General features: G+C 35.4%; 2 protein-coding genes across 2 annotated transcripts; both read left to right on the forward strand.

The window, feature by feature from the left end:
* The first annotated feature begins 300 nt into the window (after positions 1-300).
* LOC145601843 (putative glycosyltransferase At5g03795) lies at positions 301-5,028 on the forward strand. Its single transcript, XM_081657921.1, has 6 exons — positions 301-554; positions 659-940; positions 1,931-2,217; positions 3,536-3,768; positions 4,007-4,164; positions 4,722-5,028. Exons 1-6 carry the CDS (start codon positions 396-398, stop codon positions 4,821-4,823), a joined length of 1,221 nt encoding a protein of 406 aa, XP_081514047.1. The 5' UTR covers positions 301-395; the 3' UTR covers positions 4,824-5,028.
* An 8,767-nt stretch (positions 5,029-13,795) lies between these two features.
* LOC145602437 (flavanone 3-dioxygenase 3-like) lies at positions 13,796-17,581 on the forward strand. The gene is made up of 3 exons (XM_081658627.1): positions 13,796-14,175; positions 14,652-14,899; positions 16,664-17,581. The coding sequence occupies exons 1-3, from the start codon at positions 13,942-13,944 to the stop codon at positions 17,241-17,243; spliced, it is 1,062 nt and encodes a 353-aa protein (XP_081514753.1). The 5' UTR covers positions 13,796-13,941; the 3' UTR covers positions 17,244-17,581.
* The last annotated feature ends 251 nt before the right edge of the window (positions 17,582-17,832 follow it).

Below are 17,832 nucleotides of genomic sequence, written 5' to 3' on the forward strand. Positions count from 1 at the left end.
GTGAAATGATAATGGCTTTTTTTTTTTGGTATATATGGGTGGGGGAAACATATTGCTATTACTATGTAATTACTGTAAAAGTGAGTATTTGAGGGAAGGGGTGTTAAACGATGAGTTAAGGGAGGGGTGTAGGGTAAGATGCCTAGACTAGAGTCTAGCCATATATAATTACCCAACCCACCATCTCATCATTCCCAAAGCCCAATAACTAAACTTCATCAGCCCAACCCACTAACTCACAAAAAAAAGGGAAATTAATCAAATATACCAACTCACGCGCCTTCAAAAAATCACGTGTACATCGACTTTCTCTCTCTCACACAAAAACAACAACAAATACACACTCAAAAGAAAACGCATCACTCTAAATCACACTCTCCGTTAACGCGCCACCCATGACGGCGGCGAAACCACCGCAATCATCACCATCATCATCTTCATCAATGGTCACCATTAGAGGATCTCTGCTAACCCTAGCAATTCTCACTCTCATCTCCTTCACTTTTCTCTCTCTTAAATCTCTCCATTCTCCTTCCTCCTCTCCTCCCACCACGGTAAGCTCACTTTCTCTCTCCTCCATTTTCTCTCTCCTCTACTTTCTCTCTCTTCTAGTTTCTCTCTCTAACATCGATTTCCTGTTTCTGTGATGTTCGAGAAGGTTCTGAATGTGGTGGAGGAGAGAGAGGATGTGTCGGAAGCGTATCATTCTTCGGAGATCTTTAGGTTGAATTACGAGGAAATGGAGAGGAAGTTTAAGGTTTATATATATCCTGATGGTGATCCGAATACGTTTTATCAAACTCCGAGGAAGCTCACTGGGAAGTACTCCAGTGAAGGTTACTTTTTCCAGAATATTCGAGAGAGTGGGTTTCGTACTGAGGATCCTGATGAAGCTGATCTCTTCTTTATTCCTATTTCCTGCCATAAGATGCGTGGAAAGGTAGTAATTCTACATTCTACTTTTGTGATTGTAAATTTGAAGTGATTGATTTGGATTGCAAGTTATAATTATATGAAATTTTGGAGTTATTATGGATTGAATTGTTTTAAAATTGAACAAATTATTGTATTGAATTGATTTGGGTTAACAGTAGTGAAAGTGTGGATGATTATAAGGAGAATTTTGGCAATTTCTTGTGCTGGATTTACTTTGTGAATTAGAAGTTCAAAGTGAATGAAATTTTTAGTTAAGAGTGTTGAGATAGTGAATATATAACAGTGTACTAAGTGAGATTCGGGTTAATGCAACATGATCGGCCGTTTACCGCTGGGAAAATTGAGCAATAATGGTTGAGTAAGTGTCTCTTGTAGTTTGTATAAGAATGAATTATTGTGGTTTATGGCAAGCTATATGGAGTTCTTTTGATTGTAGCAAATTGGCAACGCCGGTAGCTAAATCGTAGCACTTGTAGTTATACTGATGGTTTGGTAAGATATCACTAGCATAGTTGTGCAAGCATAGAAAAGGAGATATGGATTTATGTATTCAGGATCAATTGACACTTTGTTTGGAAAGCAAAGATGGAAGGAAAAGGAAGGGAGGGAAAGAGGAGGAAGGGGAGGGAGGAGAAAGGGAGGGGAAAGGTGAGCTTCATTTTCCCTCCAAATCTCTCCAATTTTGGATGGATTGTGCTTCTTAAAGAGTGAGGAAAAATGGATTCCTCCCTCTCCTTCCCCCAATTCTTTACTCAAACAAGAGAAATTGTCCTCCTCCCTTTCTCTTCTCTTCTTTTCTTTGCATTCCTTCTATTAAAACAAAGTGTGACTAGCTAAATGTCATTTATCTGTTCACCAGCTTTGGGTTTGTTTTCTTTCCTCTTTGTTGGTGCAGATTATGCCAAACTAAAGCAAATATGTTTATCTGCCATAGTGGAAGTTTGATAACCTTTATGATCCTTATAATGAGTTATTAGTGCATTATACTTCGCAGGGGACTTCATATGAAAACATGACTATAATTGTCAAGGACTATGTTGAAGGCTTAATAGCCAAGTATCCTTACTGGAATAGAACGTTGGGAGCTGATCACTTTTTGGTTACTTGTCATGATGTTGGAGTGAGAGCATTTGAAGGGTTGCCTTTTCTTATAAAGAATTCTATTCGAGTAGTGTGCTCCCCAAGTTATGATGTAGGGTTCATCCCTCACAAAGATGTTGCTTTGCCACAAGTACTACAGCCCTTTGCTCTTCCTGCTGGAGGAAACGACATAGAAAACAGGTTGGTGGAACTCTTTTAGTTAATTTCTTGTCTTTTGCTGTTGCTCTTTCTGGCATATCACCTTTCTTTGTAATCCCCCTCCCCCCCTTTCCCCACTCTATGGCAATGTTAACAAACCTGGAAGTGGAAGTTAACAGTTGTGGATTTCTGGAATGGTCAATCATGAAAAATCAATAAATGGTCTAGTTCAAACCAAACAATATTGAAAATATATGAATTTGTAAATATTTATAAATTACTCTGGGTTTTTCTATTACTTATCTCAACTTCGGACAAAATTGTTGTTTATTTGTCCAAGTCTCGTAGCAAAACCAGAGCAGGTTTTGCATCTGGGCGCGGGAGACTTTTGAAAAAATTTAGTTTCTAGTTGAGATTCAAGTTATGTTCCCAGATTTCTTTTTTGAAAAGGTGTATCTAGGTATCTTTGATTGGCAGAACTTGATATGCAAAATCCAACATTAATAGTTGAAAAAAGGTGGTGCAGAACTAATTTATGAAAAAATGACCCTAAAAATCACTAAAAATGAGTGTTAAAATAAATGTCCAAGAGTCTTCCATCACAAAGATAATTTGCAAGGGGAGGAATGGAGGAATGTTGTAAATTGATTCCAATGTGGTTACTCTCTTCAATATTAGTCATACTTATATGTGCAAAACACATATATGGGAGTCGTCACTCCTCAGTCCTCACATGTGAGTGTCCTTTTAACTATGCACATTGGATAGGTATAGAGAAAAATTCCCTTTGGGGTTGGGAATTCCTATCAATCTCAAATCCTTATCCAGTAAACAAGCCAACTTTGGCTATGATGCCATGTTTAATTCTAGATGTAGTGGCTAACGAGAAGTCCTGCTGCTCCTCTATGCCTTCTCATATACATATCAGCTGTGTCACCCTAACAAGGACTTTAAACAGATAGTGAAAAGAATAACAATTTAGATTCAAGTGTTGACAATTTTCGGTTGCAAAACAGTAGAAAACAAAAGGAAGACATTTGTTTGTGAATATTAAGGGGTGGGATATTTGCTTCTGAACTCTGAAGTTTTTCATGTTGCTCCACTTGGTGAATTAGTGCTAATTAATCTCTCTGTTTTGAGTTGCTAATCTGTACGGGTGCATCTAAGACATCGAATAAATTTCATTGGAGCCAATATAGGGTAAATTTTTTATGGCTAGCAGGCTAGGGATAAGATAGCATAAATTTGTTCCTTAAAAATCCTGCCTACTTTAGTAATCTGGTGGGCTTTGTTATATTTATTATTGTCTGGGTCATCTTTGTGCAGATTATCTTTAACTAACAGAAAGTACACTTTTCAGGACAAACCTTGGATTTTGGGCAGGCCATCGTAACTCTAAAATTAGAGTCATATTGGCCAGAGTCTGGGAGAATGACACGGAACTTGATATATCTAACAACAGAATAAATAGGGCTATTGGGCCTTTGGTATATCAGAAGAGGTTTTACAGGAATAAGTTTTGCATATGCCCTGGTGGCTCTCAAGTTAACAGTGCTCGTATAACAGACTCAATCCATTATGGATGTGTTCCTGGTAAGTTTTTTCTGTATCTATTGTATGGGTTGTGGGAATGGTTAATATTGTATGTATTCACATCACCTAATATACTCAGAAAAATAGGGTGACCTTGATAGTTAATGTGCACGACTTCATGTAGTTCTCAACACATCCTAGTTCTCAGATAATTGTTTTAGTTAAGCTTTACTGCAGCTTATGCAAAGACCTGGCTTGAGAAGTTTTTAAAGTTTCTGTTTGTCTCTCTTTTCTGCAGTAATAATATCAGATTACTACGATCTGCCTTTTAACGACATTCTTGATTGGCGAAAATTTGCTGTTGTGCTTAGGGAGAGGGATGTCTACCATCTCAAGCAAATTCTTAAGGCCATAACAGACGCAGAATTTAAACGGCTTCATGAGAATTTGGTCAAGGTAATGGTTTTATGCTGGCTGAAATTTTGACATTAAACTGTATCTGACAGCCTTAGAAACCCTTGTGAGCTTGTAAGCTTGTTGTTCTCTGTTCATGTTGTTCTGGTTAAACATTCTTTGGAACTCTGAAAGTGGATCTTCCTGAAGCCATTTGTTTTTCATAACACAGCTATAATTTAAAGTTTTTAGGCATACACACTAGATGCTACTTGCAGGTAGTCTCCCTTTATTACTCATGATGTTCATGAAGCAGGGTAGAATCTGGCTTTGTAGTTTTGTAGAATGTTAACTCGGAAGAAAAACTTGAGTGCTACACAAATGAGTTGAGAAGAAAGAAAGAGGGGGGGGGGGGGGGGGGTGGTAAAAATGGCATCTTCTTTACTCACTTGAAAAATCAGCATAAACTATGAAGGTCTTTGTGATTATCATCACTGTTTAGTTCCAGGTTATATCCCACAAATGATAAATGATGATAAAAAAAAAAAAAGGGCGAAGATACACATTTTTATACACCAGGATTTGCAATTTTTGAAATCCTTTTAATCCTTTTGTATCAGGTACAAAAGCATTTTCAATGGAACACCCCTCCTATCAAGTATGATGCTTTCCATATGGTTATGTATGAACTCTGGCTGCGGCACCACGTTATAAAGTACTGAGTTTTTTTTTGACACGTTATAAAGTATTTCTTTCACCTCCTGTTTGTACACTCAATAGATACCAGACCAGTCTCGAAGATCTAAGGAAAGTGATGCCTGACTGCCATGCCTGCCAATTCTGTAGCTCTGTAAATTATGACCTACTGTTTTGTTATACAACAATACTCTTTCTTATATGTAGGATATATCAAAATTTTAAAGTTTATGGCGTTGTTCATTCATTTTGTAATCCTTCATTCATCTTTAATCTTTTTGCTCTACTTCTTGCTTGATTATAATCTCATTCTTAACCATCTAGCCACGTGAATTTCTTACAATCTCATACTTGCTTGAAGTTAACAGCTTTTAAATGCAGGAGCGACATTAAGACTGGTTAGTTATCTTTGTACAAGCTGTTTTCCTTGTGTTTAGGCTGGTGGACTGCCCATGGATGATCACGACTGTTACTACTATTATTGTACAAATTTTCAAGCTTGTAACATAAAAAGCTCTATAATATGTATCCTGATACTACTATGCTCACTAAGCTTCCTATTTTGAAAATTGGATTTCATTTCCATGGTGCTTTTGGATTTAGCTTAATTGTTGAGAATCAAATTCATATAAAAATCTAGAGGTGGTGATCTATCAAATCTATCTATCTATTAACCTATACTAAAAGCAAATCCTTTTATGACACTTGTCATGGCGTTGTGAAAATTTTTCCAGCCTTTTTCGCTTCTCTCTCTTTTTTTTTTTATTTTATTTTTTTTGCAAAATCTATAAGTAAACTATTTATACCTTATGATTTTTTCTTTCCACTTTGACAATTATATTCCATATATACCCAAATGAAATAATTCTGAATATCTTTTATATACTTTATGTAGTATTTTGTAATATTATTATTGGACGGGATTTTAACCTAGTTCATACTAACCATGAGATTGGAGTGGCTCTTGCTTTAAACGTGCTCTTGTCCTAAAGTCTAAATTTTAACTTTTTTTAATAAATTAGTGTGAGAAAGTCTCATTGAAAAACAAGATTAGTGCATTTGCATCCTTGTTACTACAAGATTTTATTATATAAAATATCATTACTTCGTAATCAATAATTAAACCTTGTAGTAATGTAGTATAATAATGTAAGATCTCTTCTAAGTAAACCAAATTTATATCTTAATTCTCATATTCATTTAGGATTTCTTAACTAACAAGAGTCGGCTTAAGTGGTAATCAACTTGATGCCCGCGAGGTCTCGGATTCAAGCCTCACTATATGCAAAAACTCTTGTTAGATCTAGTGAAGTTGGAGCTTGGAGCTAAAGTTTTAATTGAGTGACAAAACTGGTAATTAAATGAGATAACTTTGCACTGTTCATATGTAAAACCACCAACATCAAAACCGCTATTGGTAATAGCTGTTTCATCCACAATATTACAATTTTACCTCTTTATTATTATCCCTTTTCTATCAACTAGATAAAATTGAAACAGTCTCATCAGTCCTCAAAAATTATGATTGATGATGACAAATCACTTTCCCGCCATGTTCTACAAAACCTAGTGTCGCCAAATTGTTCTTCTTTAAAGTGCATTAATCAGATTCAAGACTGTATTTGCATTGTCTTTCTAAGAATTCGAACAAGTTTTGTTACTCAAGCGATTTGTAGGTAATTAATTCTTCTCACAAATTATACTTGTATAAAGTTCTTCGGAATCCCTAATTTTTCAAATTATGTTCTATGATTTGTAATTTTTCAGCTCTTTTGATTTCATCTTGTTGTTCTGAATTTTTTATTGCATTGAATCTAATTCCCATTATACTTGAGATAAAACCTTGTATTATGCTATGATTTATGAACATATCTGTGTTATTACAAAATTTGTTTTGTACATTAGTTTTGTTATAGTATGAATGATGTGTTTGTAATCTTACTGAAATGTTTCATAAATTAAAACTATGGCACTTTAGTATCATTAATTTGATAAAGCTGTTGGACAAATTTGTGGTCAAACTTAATAAGTTTATTGAAGTAAGGTCAATTGGAAATAACCAAATAACCAATCAGTGATTGCAAGGGTAAGATTGTGTACATCCGACCCTCCTTTGACAAAATTGTTTGACTAATTCGTGGTCGAAGTTAGTAAGCTTTTTGAATTAATGTCAATTGGCAAAAATAACCAATATGTGATCATTAGGGTAACTTTGTGTACATATCTTCTTAACTTATCTGTAGTTTAGTTCCTAGAAAAGGCAGGAGGCATATTGTGCAATATCTTGTATGAGCATGATTTTTGGTTGGACAATTTTTTTTGTGATGTTATGCGGGGGTGGGGTTGTTCACTTTGTTTGAGCTTACGAAACTTTAATTACCACTTTACAAACTACAAATGTGATGCTATAGTACAGGGTGTTGAGGAATGGGAAATCAAATTCAAGTGTGGTTAGTATTCTGAATTTCTGATGCATTCTGCTAATCAATTGCATAAGATGCAACAGAAGCTATTATAAAACTTTATGTTGAATGATTGTGGAGAGGAATTACAGGAGATAAGGGAAAACAAATGAATACATTGCCAAAATTGGTTTCTAAATGGTTGATGCTTCTCACATTGGTGGTTTGCATATTGTTATATTAATTCTTCTGTTGTCAGTTATAATATGTGGAAGTTGAATACTGGAACTTGATTTAGGCGAATGCTATAAATGTTCACCAGAACTCTATATTTGATTGTTCTGTCTTTATTCTTCCAAGCTCCTTACCCCCTGGCCTATATATTGACCTTCCCTACATATGAAGCATTATGGAAGTTTCAGTAATTAGCTACCTTCTGTTAAATGAATAGAAAGTTTACATCGAACTTTAGATCTGTTGTGATTTTCAGCTGGTTATACTGTAAATGCCTTAACTAATGGATCATGTATGATATTTTTTTTATGATTGTAGCTTATATCTACTGTTGAGTTGTTAGTTTATTTAAAAATTACTGTGTGTCTTTGTGTTAGGTAACTTAGCTTGGGTTATGAAATGCATCCATTGAAGTATGACAATCCATTTAGTCACATGTAACTCTGGAAGTGGCATTTGAGGATCAAGCATTGTAGTCTCTTGTAAGTTACATTTATCAAATTTCTTTTGAATACCTTCAAAAGTTTCCCATGTGATGTGAGAAAATAGGCAAATACCCCTGACTTTTTCTGTCAGTATGTTTATGTTTTTGAGCTATGATCGTAAGACTTGGGCATCATGATGATTCCCCAGGTTTGGAATGACGTAGATTTGAGTTTGAGTTGTATGTTTAGCTCCCACTTTTCTGCAGTTTGCATAACGTACCACTTGTTTTTTCAAAATTTGAGGTGGAATATCTCTGTACTATTCCAAAAGTATAGGTTACATATGAATGCATGCAATCTCATTTATTTAATTGGATTTTTAAAGTGCATGGTTTAGTATTTCCTACTCCGTATTAATATGATTGGAATAGTTAGGGGAAAAAGATGGAGGTACTAACTTTTGAAGTGCATAATTCTGGTTTTATGTAGCGGAAAATAGGACAATACTTTAGGGTCTCAATACTTTTCGCCACCGAGCTCCAAAACCTCAAAATTTCCTTAAAAAGCGTGGATTATAGCCTATAATTTTGTAATTTTTTTGACCTTTTTTCGCTCGGAAATAAAAATTGTCGAGATGTTTACCATGGTCCCTAATACCCTTAGGAGTCCAATTGGGTCGGTGGAACCATCCCATATGCCCTTAAACAATCATTTTACCCGTTCGCAATTTGCACCGATTTTGAAAACTCAAGCCTACCACGGACGTTTATGACAACATATAATGATTATATATGGTTTCAAACGACATTATATGACCCTGAGATGTATCTCTTAGGGTCTAAAGGCTTTTCGCCACCAGACCCCTAAACCTCAAAATTTCCTCAAAAATCGTGAGCTTTCAATTTTGTAATTTTTTGACCTTTTTTCGCCCGAAAATAAAAATTGCCGAAATGTTTACCATGGTCCTTAATATCCTCCGGGAGTCCAATTGGGTCAGTAGAATCATCCAATATGCCCTTAAACGGTCATTTTACCCGTTCACAACTTGTAGTGATTTCGTAAACTCAAGCCTACCGCGTACGTTTATGACAACATATAATGATCATATATGGTTGCAAATGGCATTATATGACCCCGAGATATATCCCCTAGGATCTTTAAACTTTTCGCAACCAGGCCTCGAAACCTCAAAATTTCCTCAAAAAGCGTGGATATAGGCTTCAATTTTGTAATTTTTGACCTTTTTTCGCCCTGAAATAAAAATTGCCGAGATGTTTACCATGGTCCCTAATACCCTCCAGGAGTCCAATTGGGTCGGTAGAATCATCTAATATGCCCTTAAACGGTCATTTTTCCTGTTCACAACTTGTAGTGAACTCAAGCCTACCACGTACGTTTATGACAACATTTAATGATCTTTTATGGTTTCAAACAACAATATATGACCCCGAGATATATTCTCTAGGGTCTCAACACTTTTTACTATCGGGCCCCGAAACCTCAAAATTTCTCAAAAAGCGCGGATTATAGCCTTCAACTTTGTATTTTTTTTTGACCTTTTTTTGCCCACAAATAAAAATTGTTGAGATGTTTACCATGGTCCCTAATTTCCTCCGGGAGTCCAATTGGATCGGTGGAACCATCCAACATGCCCTTAAACGATCGTTTTACCCGTTCACAACTTACAGCGATTTCTTAAACTCAAGCGTACTACGTACATTTATGACAACATATAGTGATCATATATGGTTTCAAACAGCATTACATGACACCAAGATATATCCCCTAGGGTCTTAACACTTTTCGCCACCGGGCCCAAAACCTCAAAATCTTCTCACAAAGCGTGGATTATAGCCTTTAAATTTGTAATTTTTTTGACCTTTTTTCGCTCGAAAATAAAAATTGCCGAGATGTTTACCATGGTCCCTAACACCCTCCAGGAGTCAAATTGGATCAAAGGAACCATCCAATACGCCCTTAAACGGTCATTTTACTCATTCACAACTTGTAGTGATTTCGTAAACTCAAGCCTACCACGTACGTTTATGACAACATATAATGATCATATATGGTTGCAAACGACAATATATGACCCTGAGATATATCCCCTAGGGTTTTAAAACTTTTCGCCATCGGGCCCCGAAACCTAAAAATTTCCTCAAAAAGCATGAATTATAGGATTCAATTTTGTAATTTTTTGACCTCTTTTTGCCCAAATATAAAAATTTCCAAGATGTTTACCATGGTCCCCAATACCTTCCGGGAGTCCAATTAGATCGGTGGAACCATCCAACATGCCCTTAAACGGTCATGTTACCCGTTCACAACTTGTAGTGTTTGTAAACTCAAGCCTACCACGCACGTTTATGACAACATATAATGATCATATATGGTTGCAAACGACATTAGATGACTCCGAGATATATCTCCTAGCGTCTCAAAACTTTTCACTACCGGGCCTCGAAATCTCAAAATTTCCTCAAAAAGCGTGGATTATAGGCTTCAATTTTGTAATTTTTTGACCTTTTTTCGTTCGGAAATAAAAATTGCCGAGATATTTACCATGGTCCCTAATACCCTCCGAGAGTCCAATTGGGTCGATGGAAACATCCAATATGTCCTGAAACGGTCATTTTACCCGTTCACAACTTGTACCGATTTCGTAAACTAAAGCCTACCACGGACGTTTTTGACAACATATAATGATCATATATGGTTTCAAACAGCATTATATGACCCTGAGATGTATTTTTTAGGGTCTCAAGGCTTTTTGACACCGGGCCCCGAAACCTCAAAATTTCATCAAAAAGCGTGGATTATAGCCTTTATTTTTGTAAGTTTTTGACCTTTTTTCGCCCCGAAATAAAAATTGCCGAGATGTTTACCATGGTTCCTAATAACCTTCGGGAGTCCAATTGGGTTGGTTGAACCATCCAATATGCCCTTCAACGGTCATTTTTCCCCATTCACAACTTGAAGTGATTTCGTAAACTCAAGCCTACCACGTACGTTTATGACAACATATAATGATCATACAAACAGCATTATATGACCCCGAGATATATCCCCTAGGGTCTCAACACTATTTGTCACCAGGCTCCGAAACCTCAAAATTTCTTCAAAAAGTGTGGATTATAGCTAGAGCTATCAAAAACTAACCCGACCCGAGAACCCGACCTTAACCGACAATGATCTGAACCCAGCCTGTAATCGAACAATGGGGTGAAACTAGTGACCTATAACCTAACCTGAACCTGACCTAATCTTAACAGGAAATCCATTTGATCCAATACTTTATGACATGAACCCGAGCTTGCACCTGACCTGATAGTAACCGTCAACCTATTTAATTCGACCCGAAAACAATCCGAATCTGAACTAGTACCTGACTTAATTAATACATGAACCCGAGTCATGGATGGTTTAATAAAATTTTATATACCTTTTATTCAGCTTATATACTGGTATAATTCTGTAAACCCTTGATCCGATTTAATAAAATCTTTTGTTTAGCTTATATACCTTTTGTTCTCTATTACTCTTATATAGGTTTAATAAAATTTTGATGATGCTCGATCAAATTATGGAAGGCGTAATTATATAATTCAACTTGGTCACACCGATATTTATTAGAATTGAACTTGAACCAAAACCCGACTCAACACTAACCCGATTCCGAATGTACCATTTTATTAACCCATCCAAACCCGACTCAATACAACCTAAACCTGAAATTGAACCCGACTGATTTTAATTCGAATTGAACCCGACCTATATCCGAAAAGGTGAACGACCCGTTATAACTTGAACTGAAATTGACCCGACATGAACTTGAACTTGATTTGAAGCTAGATTGACCCGACATAACCTGATCTGAATTAACCTGATACCTAATATGACCCTATCCAAACCCGACTTGAATACTTGAATTGACATCTCTAGCAGCCACAATAAGAGTAGTAAAAGCACCAATAAGAATACAATACGAAAGGAATAGAAGCAGTATATAATCATTTCATATTCATCCTAACCGAATATGATGAGTAGTAAAATGAATTCGGGTTAGTTATCTGATGCATACAGATCTGATCAATTGCATAAAGACTTGAACAGATTTGTTGCACTTAGTACAATTGTTTCATGTTGAATGATTGGTGGAAGAATTTTTGTAGAAGATGAGGGAAACAAACCAATGCTACATTTGGTTTGAACGATTGATGCTTTCCATATTAATGGTTTGCATAATTGATCTGATTTATTTATTAACTTTTTTGATAGAGCATGAGGGAGTAAATGTAGGAAATTGATTTAGGCAAGTGCTATAGTGGCAAAATGCTCATTTGCATTGCGTCAAAAATAAAAACAAATTTATTATACCTATGGCATTTAATTTATTAATTCCATCGTGCATACTAAGAATGGCGAAGTAGAGAACAAAGGGGGAAGTGAGAGGAAGAGATAATGAAACCCCTTTAAATAAGAAATGTACTACGTGATTATGTAATATACAGTGATCTAGAAACATGACTATTCTTCCCCACTTTCTGACCCAAAAATGGGGCAAGGGTATTGTGGTAATGAAGGGTTATTTGTGCTGGTGATGAGGGGGATTGGTTACACATAATACAATACCTATATTTGATAATCACGGAAAAGAAGTAAGGAAATAAGTGTGATGATTTTCCATTAGTAATGAAATTGTTGCTAACCATGTGATGAGACTCCATTTGTTGTGAATACTTTTCCATTAAAAAAGCTTCACTCCATTTGAACAATTGCTAAAAAGGTGAACATCAATATAGTATATTTATTACTAATACTTAAATAACAACCGCTGACATCATTCCTTTCTCCAAATTGTACACGTGTCAGCCTTGGTGACTACATAGTTCTGCATTAGTCATATTATTGAACCAAACTCATTCTCGAGACTTTTATAGACTTATTTGTAGGGTTATTATGGCTCTAAATCAACTTACATGACCCAAGGGACCCCTCATACATTTAGCTCAATTTTGTGAAAATTTCCCAAAATTGGTTTGAAATCGTGAATTATAACCTTTAGTTTTGGATAGTTTTTTACTTTTCCGAATCCAGAAAGGAAAGCACTTGCAGTGCTTCATATAGACCTCATGACATCCCGGGAGACCATTTGGGTGGTTGAAACAATCCGATTTTTCTTTAAACTCTCATTTTAGCTAATTTCATACGCATATCCCTTAATTAACTAAAGGACACCATGAGCTTTATGTGACCGACTAGTGGTTGTATATGGTTCCAAACAATATTATATGAACTTGGGATGTATCTTCTATTGTACAATTGTTTGAATTTTTCGTCACAGGATTTAAAATCCCAAATTTGATATGAAGAAAAAAAGCTTCACATGCAATCATGCAAGCCATGATCAATTCAGCATGAAGTATTAAATTAAATCGGCTTTGTCAGCTTATTTATTTCTTCTGATCTTACAGCGCCAGAATTCTGCAAGGCAGTGGTTTGAGAGAAAGTGTGAGAAGAGTGTAGAAATGCGTCGGTTGAGAAGTTAGGCAGTTGGTTGAAATGCTCAACTCATGCTTAGGGAAGAAGCTTTGCTGGGAAGTTACCTGAAAACGTTGGGCATCATGTCATAAAACTGGTTTTGGCTATGCCCAGTGGGCCGGTATTAATCCCAGTATTATTCTAATTTTGAGTCAATCATGGAAAGTTGAAGTTTGTCATGTAGTACATGTACAGATGTACTGATGCCAGTTTCTAGATTCATTACCTTACAACATTGCCACACTCCTTGACCAGGTGCAAGCTACTATGTTTTACATTTTCTAATCAACAAACAACTTAAAGCATATGATCAAAGAGGTAAGCCTGGAATTAAACTATGTTTATCAATCATGCATGGTTAAGGCGGCTTGAAGTTTGTTGTTTACAAGTTATATGATCATCATGCAGCTCTTCATAATACCTATCTATAAATAGCAGTAGTATTTTTTTTTTGTTAGATATGTATTCATTCATTTGTATATTGTCATTCAAAACAATTGTCTGCTCTTTTTTCTTTTTTTTTTGTTTGCTTATATTCCCTCATGGAAATTGACATGTGCTTTCAATGTTTTAGCACTGGACAAAGTGCACAAGAAAAGGGATTGACTCATGTTCCAGAGTGCTATGAGGTTCCCTCCACTGAGCGTCCTAGCTTGAATTCACCCGAAGCTCAAATTCCTGTTATTGACCTGGCTGGTTTGCAAATGGGCCCTACTCACCGCTTAGCTGTCATTGAAAGTATTAAACAAGCTTGCAAGCGCTTTGGATGTTACCATGTAAACCTAATTTTCTTCATATTTATTGTCAATAGTTGATATACTGGCTCACCCTCCTATTCATGCAATTTGTTTCATGCCTTTGTGTATTAGCCATCATATATTCAGTTGCTATATCCCTTACTTTATTTTTTTACTAACTCAAAGGATATTGTTTTTTGAGGTCTTTATTTTCTTACATAGTCAAAGATAGTGACTTAAGTGATACTTTTAGTGTTAAAGACTTGAAGGTTAGGTTAAAGTTTTTGGTCAACATATTTCAGGAAAAGTTCTTTTAAAGACTTTAAGATAGTTAAAATTTATAGGCATATCCTAAAGTTTCATGGACAAAACTTCCAGCAAGGAAGAACAGCCTATAATAATACTTTAATAAGCATGCCCATTGTATAATTTGCATTTTTGGGTGATTAGAAAGCTGAATTCTCTCATTATTCTACATCGTTGTATATTATACACTAAGAAGATATGTGCTGCAGGTTGTTAATCATGGCATTGACCAGTCAGTCCTAGACAAAGCCCTTGGTGCTGCAGCTGAGTTTTTTCGCTTGCCTGCTGATGAAAAAATGAAATTTATGTCGAAGGATGTTCACAAACCAGTGAGGTATGGGACAAGTCTTAAGGATGGTGTTGATAAGATTCAATTTTGGAGGGTTTTCCTTAAACAATATGCAAACCCCTTGACCGACTGGGTTCAATCTTGGCCTGAGAATCCACCTGCTTATAGGTATGTTATCTAATTTATTTATTTTTGTGAATTGCATAAATATAATGCATTACCTGTTGTTTAGGATATATATTATGCAAGTACCTGAATTGTGTAGATAATGCTTAATATACTTTTTTATGTATGAAGTGAAAGATGAATGCAGTGTTGTAATGCTTATGAAGTATGATGCTCATACTCAACCAAAGACATGAATTGTATGTTCAAAGCTTTTCACTATTATCTAGGATATCTGTCGTACATACAGCTGAATGTGCTAATAGAATATTTGATTTACATTTTATTTATGTGATGAGTTCAGTTTCCATGTTTCTGATAAAAACACGACTTGATAAATTAATCAATAAATTAGTTTAAAAGATAAGACATATTCAATTCAGCATGGAAAAAAGAATGAGGAAAATGGAACTGTTTACAAGTTTCTTTAGCTCCGTCTTTATTTAATTGCATACTCAATGCATGTGACTCCTTCTTTTTATTATTTTTTTTTTATTTTACTATGAGTGGTATTTGTGACCTCATGCTTTGGTTTGAGGGTTACGTGAGAGTACAGAAAATGCCATGAAAGAGGGTTAAGATGCAAGATAACATTAAACAAATGCTCCTCCATATGTGCTGAAATTCTTGCATATAAATTCAGCATGAGAAAAAAGAAGCTTGTTTCAAAATCACAAGCAGAAATAAACCCATTTTTCTAATAGTAAAATTTATAAGCAAATGCGTATACATCTACTTCAGTATCTATTCAAAAGAAGAAGATAAAGATTTACATACATCAGCTTGGTGTCTGATTGATTTTTCTAATGTAGTGTAAAATAATTTATATATTTTTGTTTTTGAGGGAATGTTTTGTGGATTGTTATCAACAATAAAGAGAATCATGTGCTTGTGTCTCTCTATATTTTTCCTTGCCTAATTGCCTTGAACCTGATTCCAGAAGTACCTCAGAGGTGAGGAAAAAAACCCCCTAATTTCCGGAATTTATCTTTGCCTTAATTTATTTGTATACATTCCTGCAGTCTTGCAGTATTGCCTCTTTTGTTAGAATTTGGAGTTTTCTATCCGGATTTTATATTCCTTATATCTTGGGGGTGTGAATTTGCTGCAACACTTGATGTTGACTTAATTCTTTGTGGGTGTGAATTTGCTGCAAAACTTGTTTCATTATACAAATGATACTGCTCCTGAAATAATCGTCGTATTAGCTTTTGGTCTTCCTCACAAAGATTAAGAATTGTGGTTACATATGACAAAATGATGAAAGTGGATAAAGAAAAAGTGTAAGAATTGAGTATAAAGTGTTGATGTAATGGAGAGAAAAAAGTTTATGTTACGTTGGGGGGCATAAGTGCCCGTTGTAATGATCCCAAACCATATTTAAGCAGGAAATTATTTAGGAGAGGGATGTACACTCGTTGTCTTAAGGTTTATAATACTAAGCACGTAGTACTAGTAATAGCCATCATACTTGATTATAATATATGAATATATGGTTACTCATATTCTTATGGTTTTTAATACTAAGCACGTAGTACTAGCCATATTACTCTATTATGATATGTGATCTTTTTTTACTGATTATTTTCTTTCTACTGATTAATTAACATAAACTTTTACATTAACCTTTATTGTAGCCATTGCAATAGTTAAAATTACACCACTGCGGATTAGGAAAAGTACTTTGAGATTAAGAAAGTAACTTTTTTACTTTTTTCATGACTACAAAAAAATTATGGCCTTTGTAAACCTTATCATGATTGATAGGGGAGACATGGGAGCATACTCTTCAAAAGTGCAAAAACTAGCAATGGAATTAGCAGGAGCTACCACAGAGAGTCTTGGTTTGGGTCCCAAGTATCTGAGTGAGAAGATGGAAGAAGGCATGCAGGTAATAACAACAAATTGTTACCCACCTTGTCCCCAACCCTGCCTCACGCTTGGGTTGCCTCCACATTCGGATTACAGCTGCTTGACCATCCTACTTCAGAGCTCTCCAGGGCTCGAAGTCATGGACATGCAAGACGGTGGCTCTTGGAAACTCGTGCCCTACATCAGTGGTTCCCTGCTAGTTCACATTGGAGATCATTTTGAGGTATTAAGCAATGGATTGTACAAAAGTGTGGTGCATAGGGCTGTTCTTAATTCCCAGAAGACTAGGATATCCATTGCAAGCTTTCACAGTAAGGGGTTGCTTGAGAAGATGGAGCCTGCTCTTGAGTTGGTGGATGCAGATCATCCCAAGGCATACAAGGGAAGTAGCTTCAAGGATTTCTTGGATTTTCTAAGTGCTAATGATATTGGACAAGGGAAAATATGCTTCCTTGACACCCTTAAAATAAAATAGTTAGCCTATCCGTTTTAGAATTTTAGATAGTCACCAATATATTTTGAAATCAAGTTTTTACCGCCAATCCTTTATTTTTTATTTTATATTTATTTATTTATTTTCCGGAGAAATATAATGATGCTATGAAGTACTAAGTACTGATTTTATTCCATAATGTCCTACCCACTTTTTGTTTCAGTTCATTCCATGAAGTTTTACTCATTTAACATATTCTTAATCAAATGTTATTGCTGTTTTCGCATGGACACAGTGTAGTAATGAACGCTGGTGAAATCCTGCATCAATGATTTTATAAATATCTGAAAGGTGCATATGGCAAGTTGTCTTATACTAATGTGAGTTATCTAGCCAGATTCAGTATGTTACATCATTCCTATACTCCCAGATCAGGTGCGATCAGTTTCATGTATACAGTAGTTGCAATGTTACTCAATCTTATGTATGGCTGTATGAGTGATTTAAAATATATATTAAAGCCTAGTGAATACAGAGCCACATAAGTCAACAATTTATGTGAAAAATATACTGTTTATAGGAAGAGACAATATTTGTTTGATTTGAAGCATACTGTCTTATTATGAAATTT

Source organism: Chenopodium album, chromosome 21, assembly GCF_948465745.1.
Source record: "Chenopodium album chromosome 21, dcCheAlbu1.1, whole genome shotgun sequence".
NCBI classification, from domain to species: domain Eukaryota; kingdom Viridiplantae; phylum Streptophyta; class Magnoliopsida; order Caryophyllales; family Amaranthaceae; genus Chenopodium; species Chenopodium album.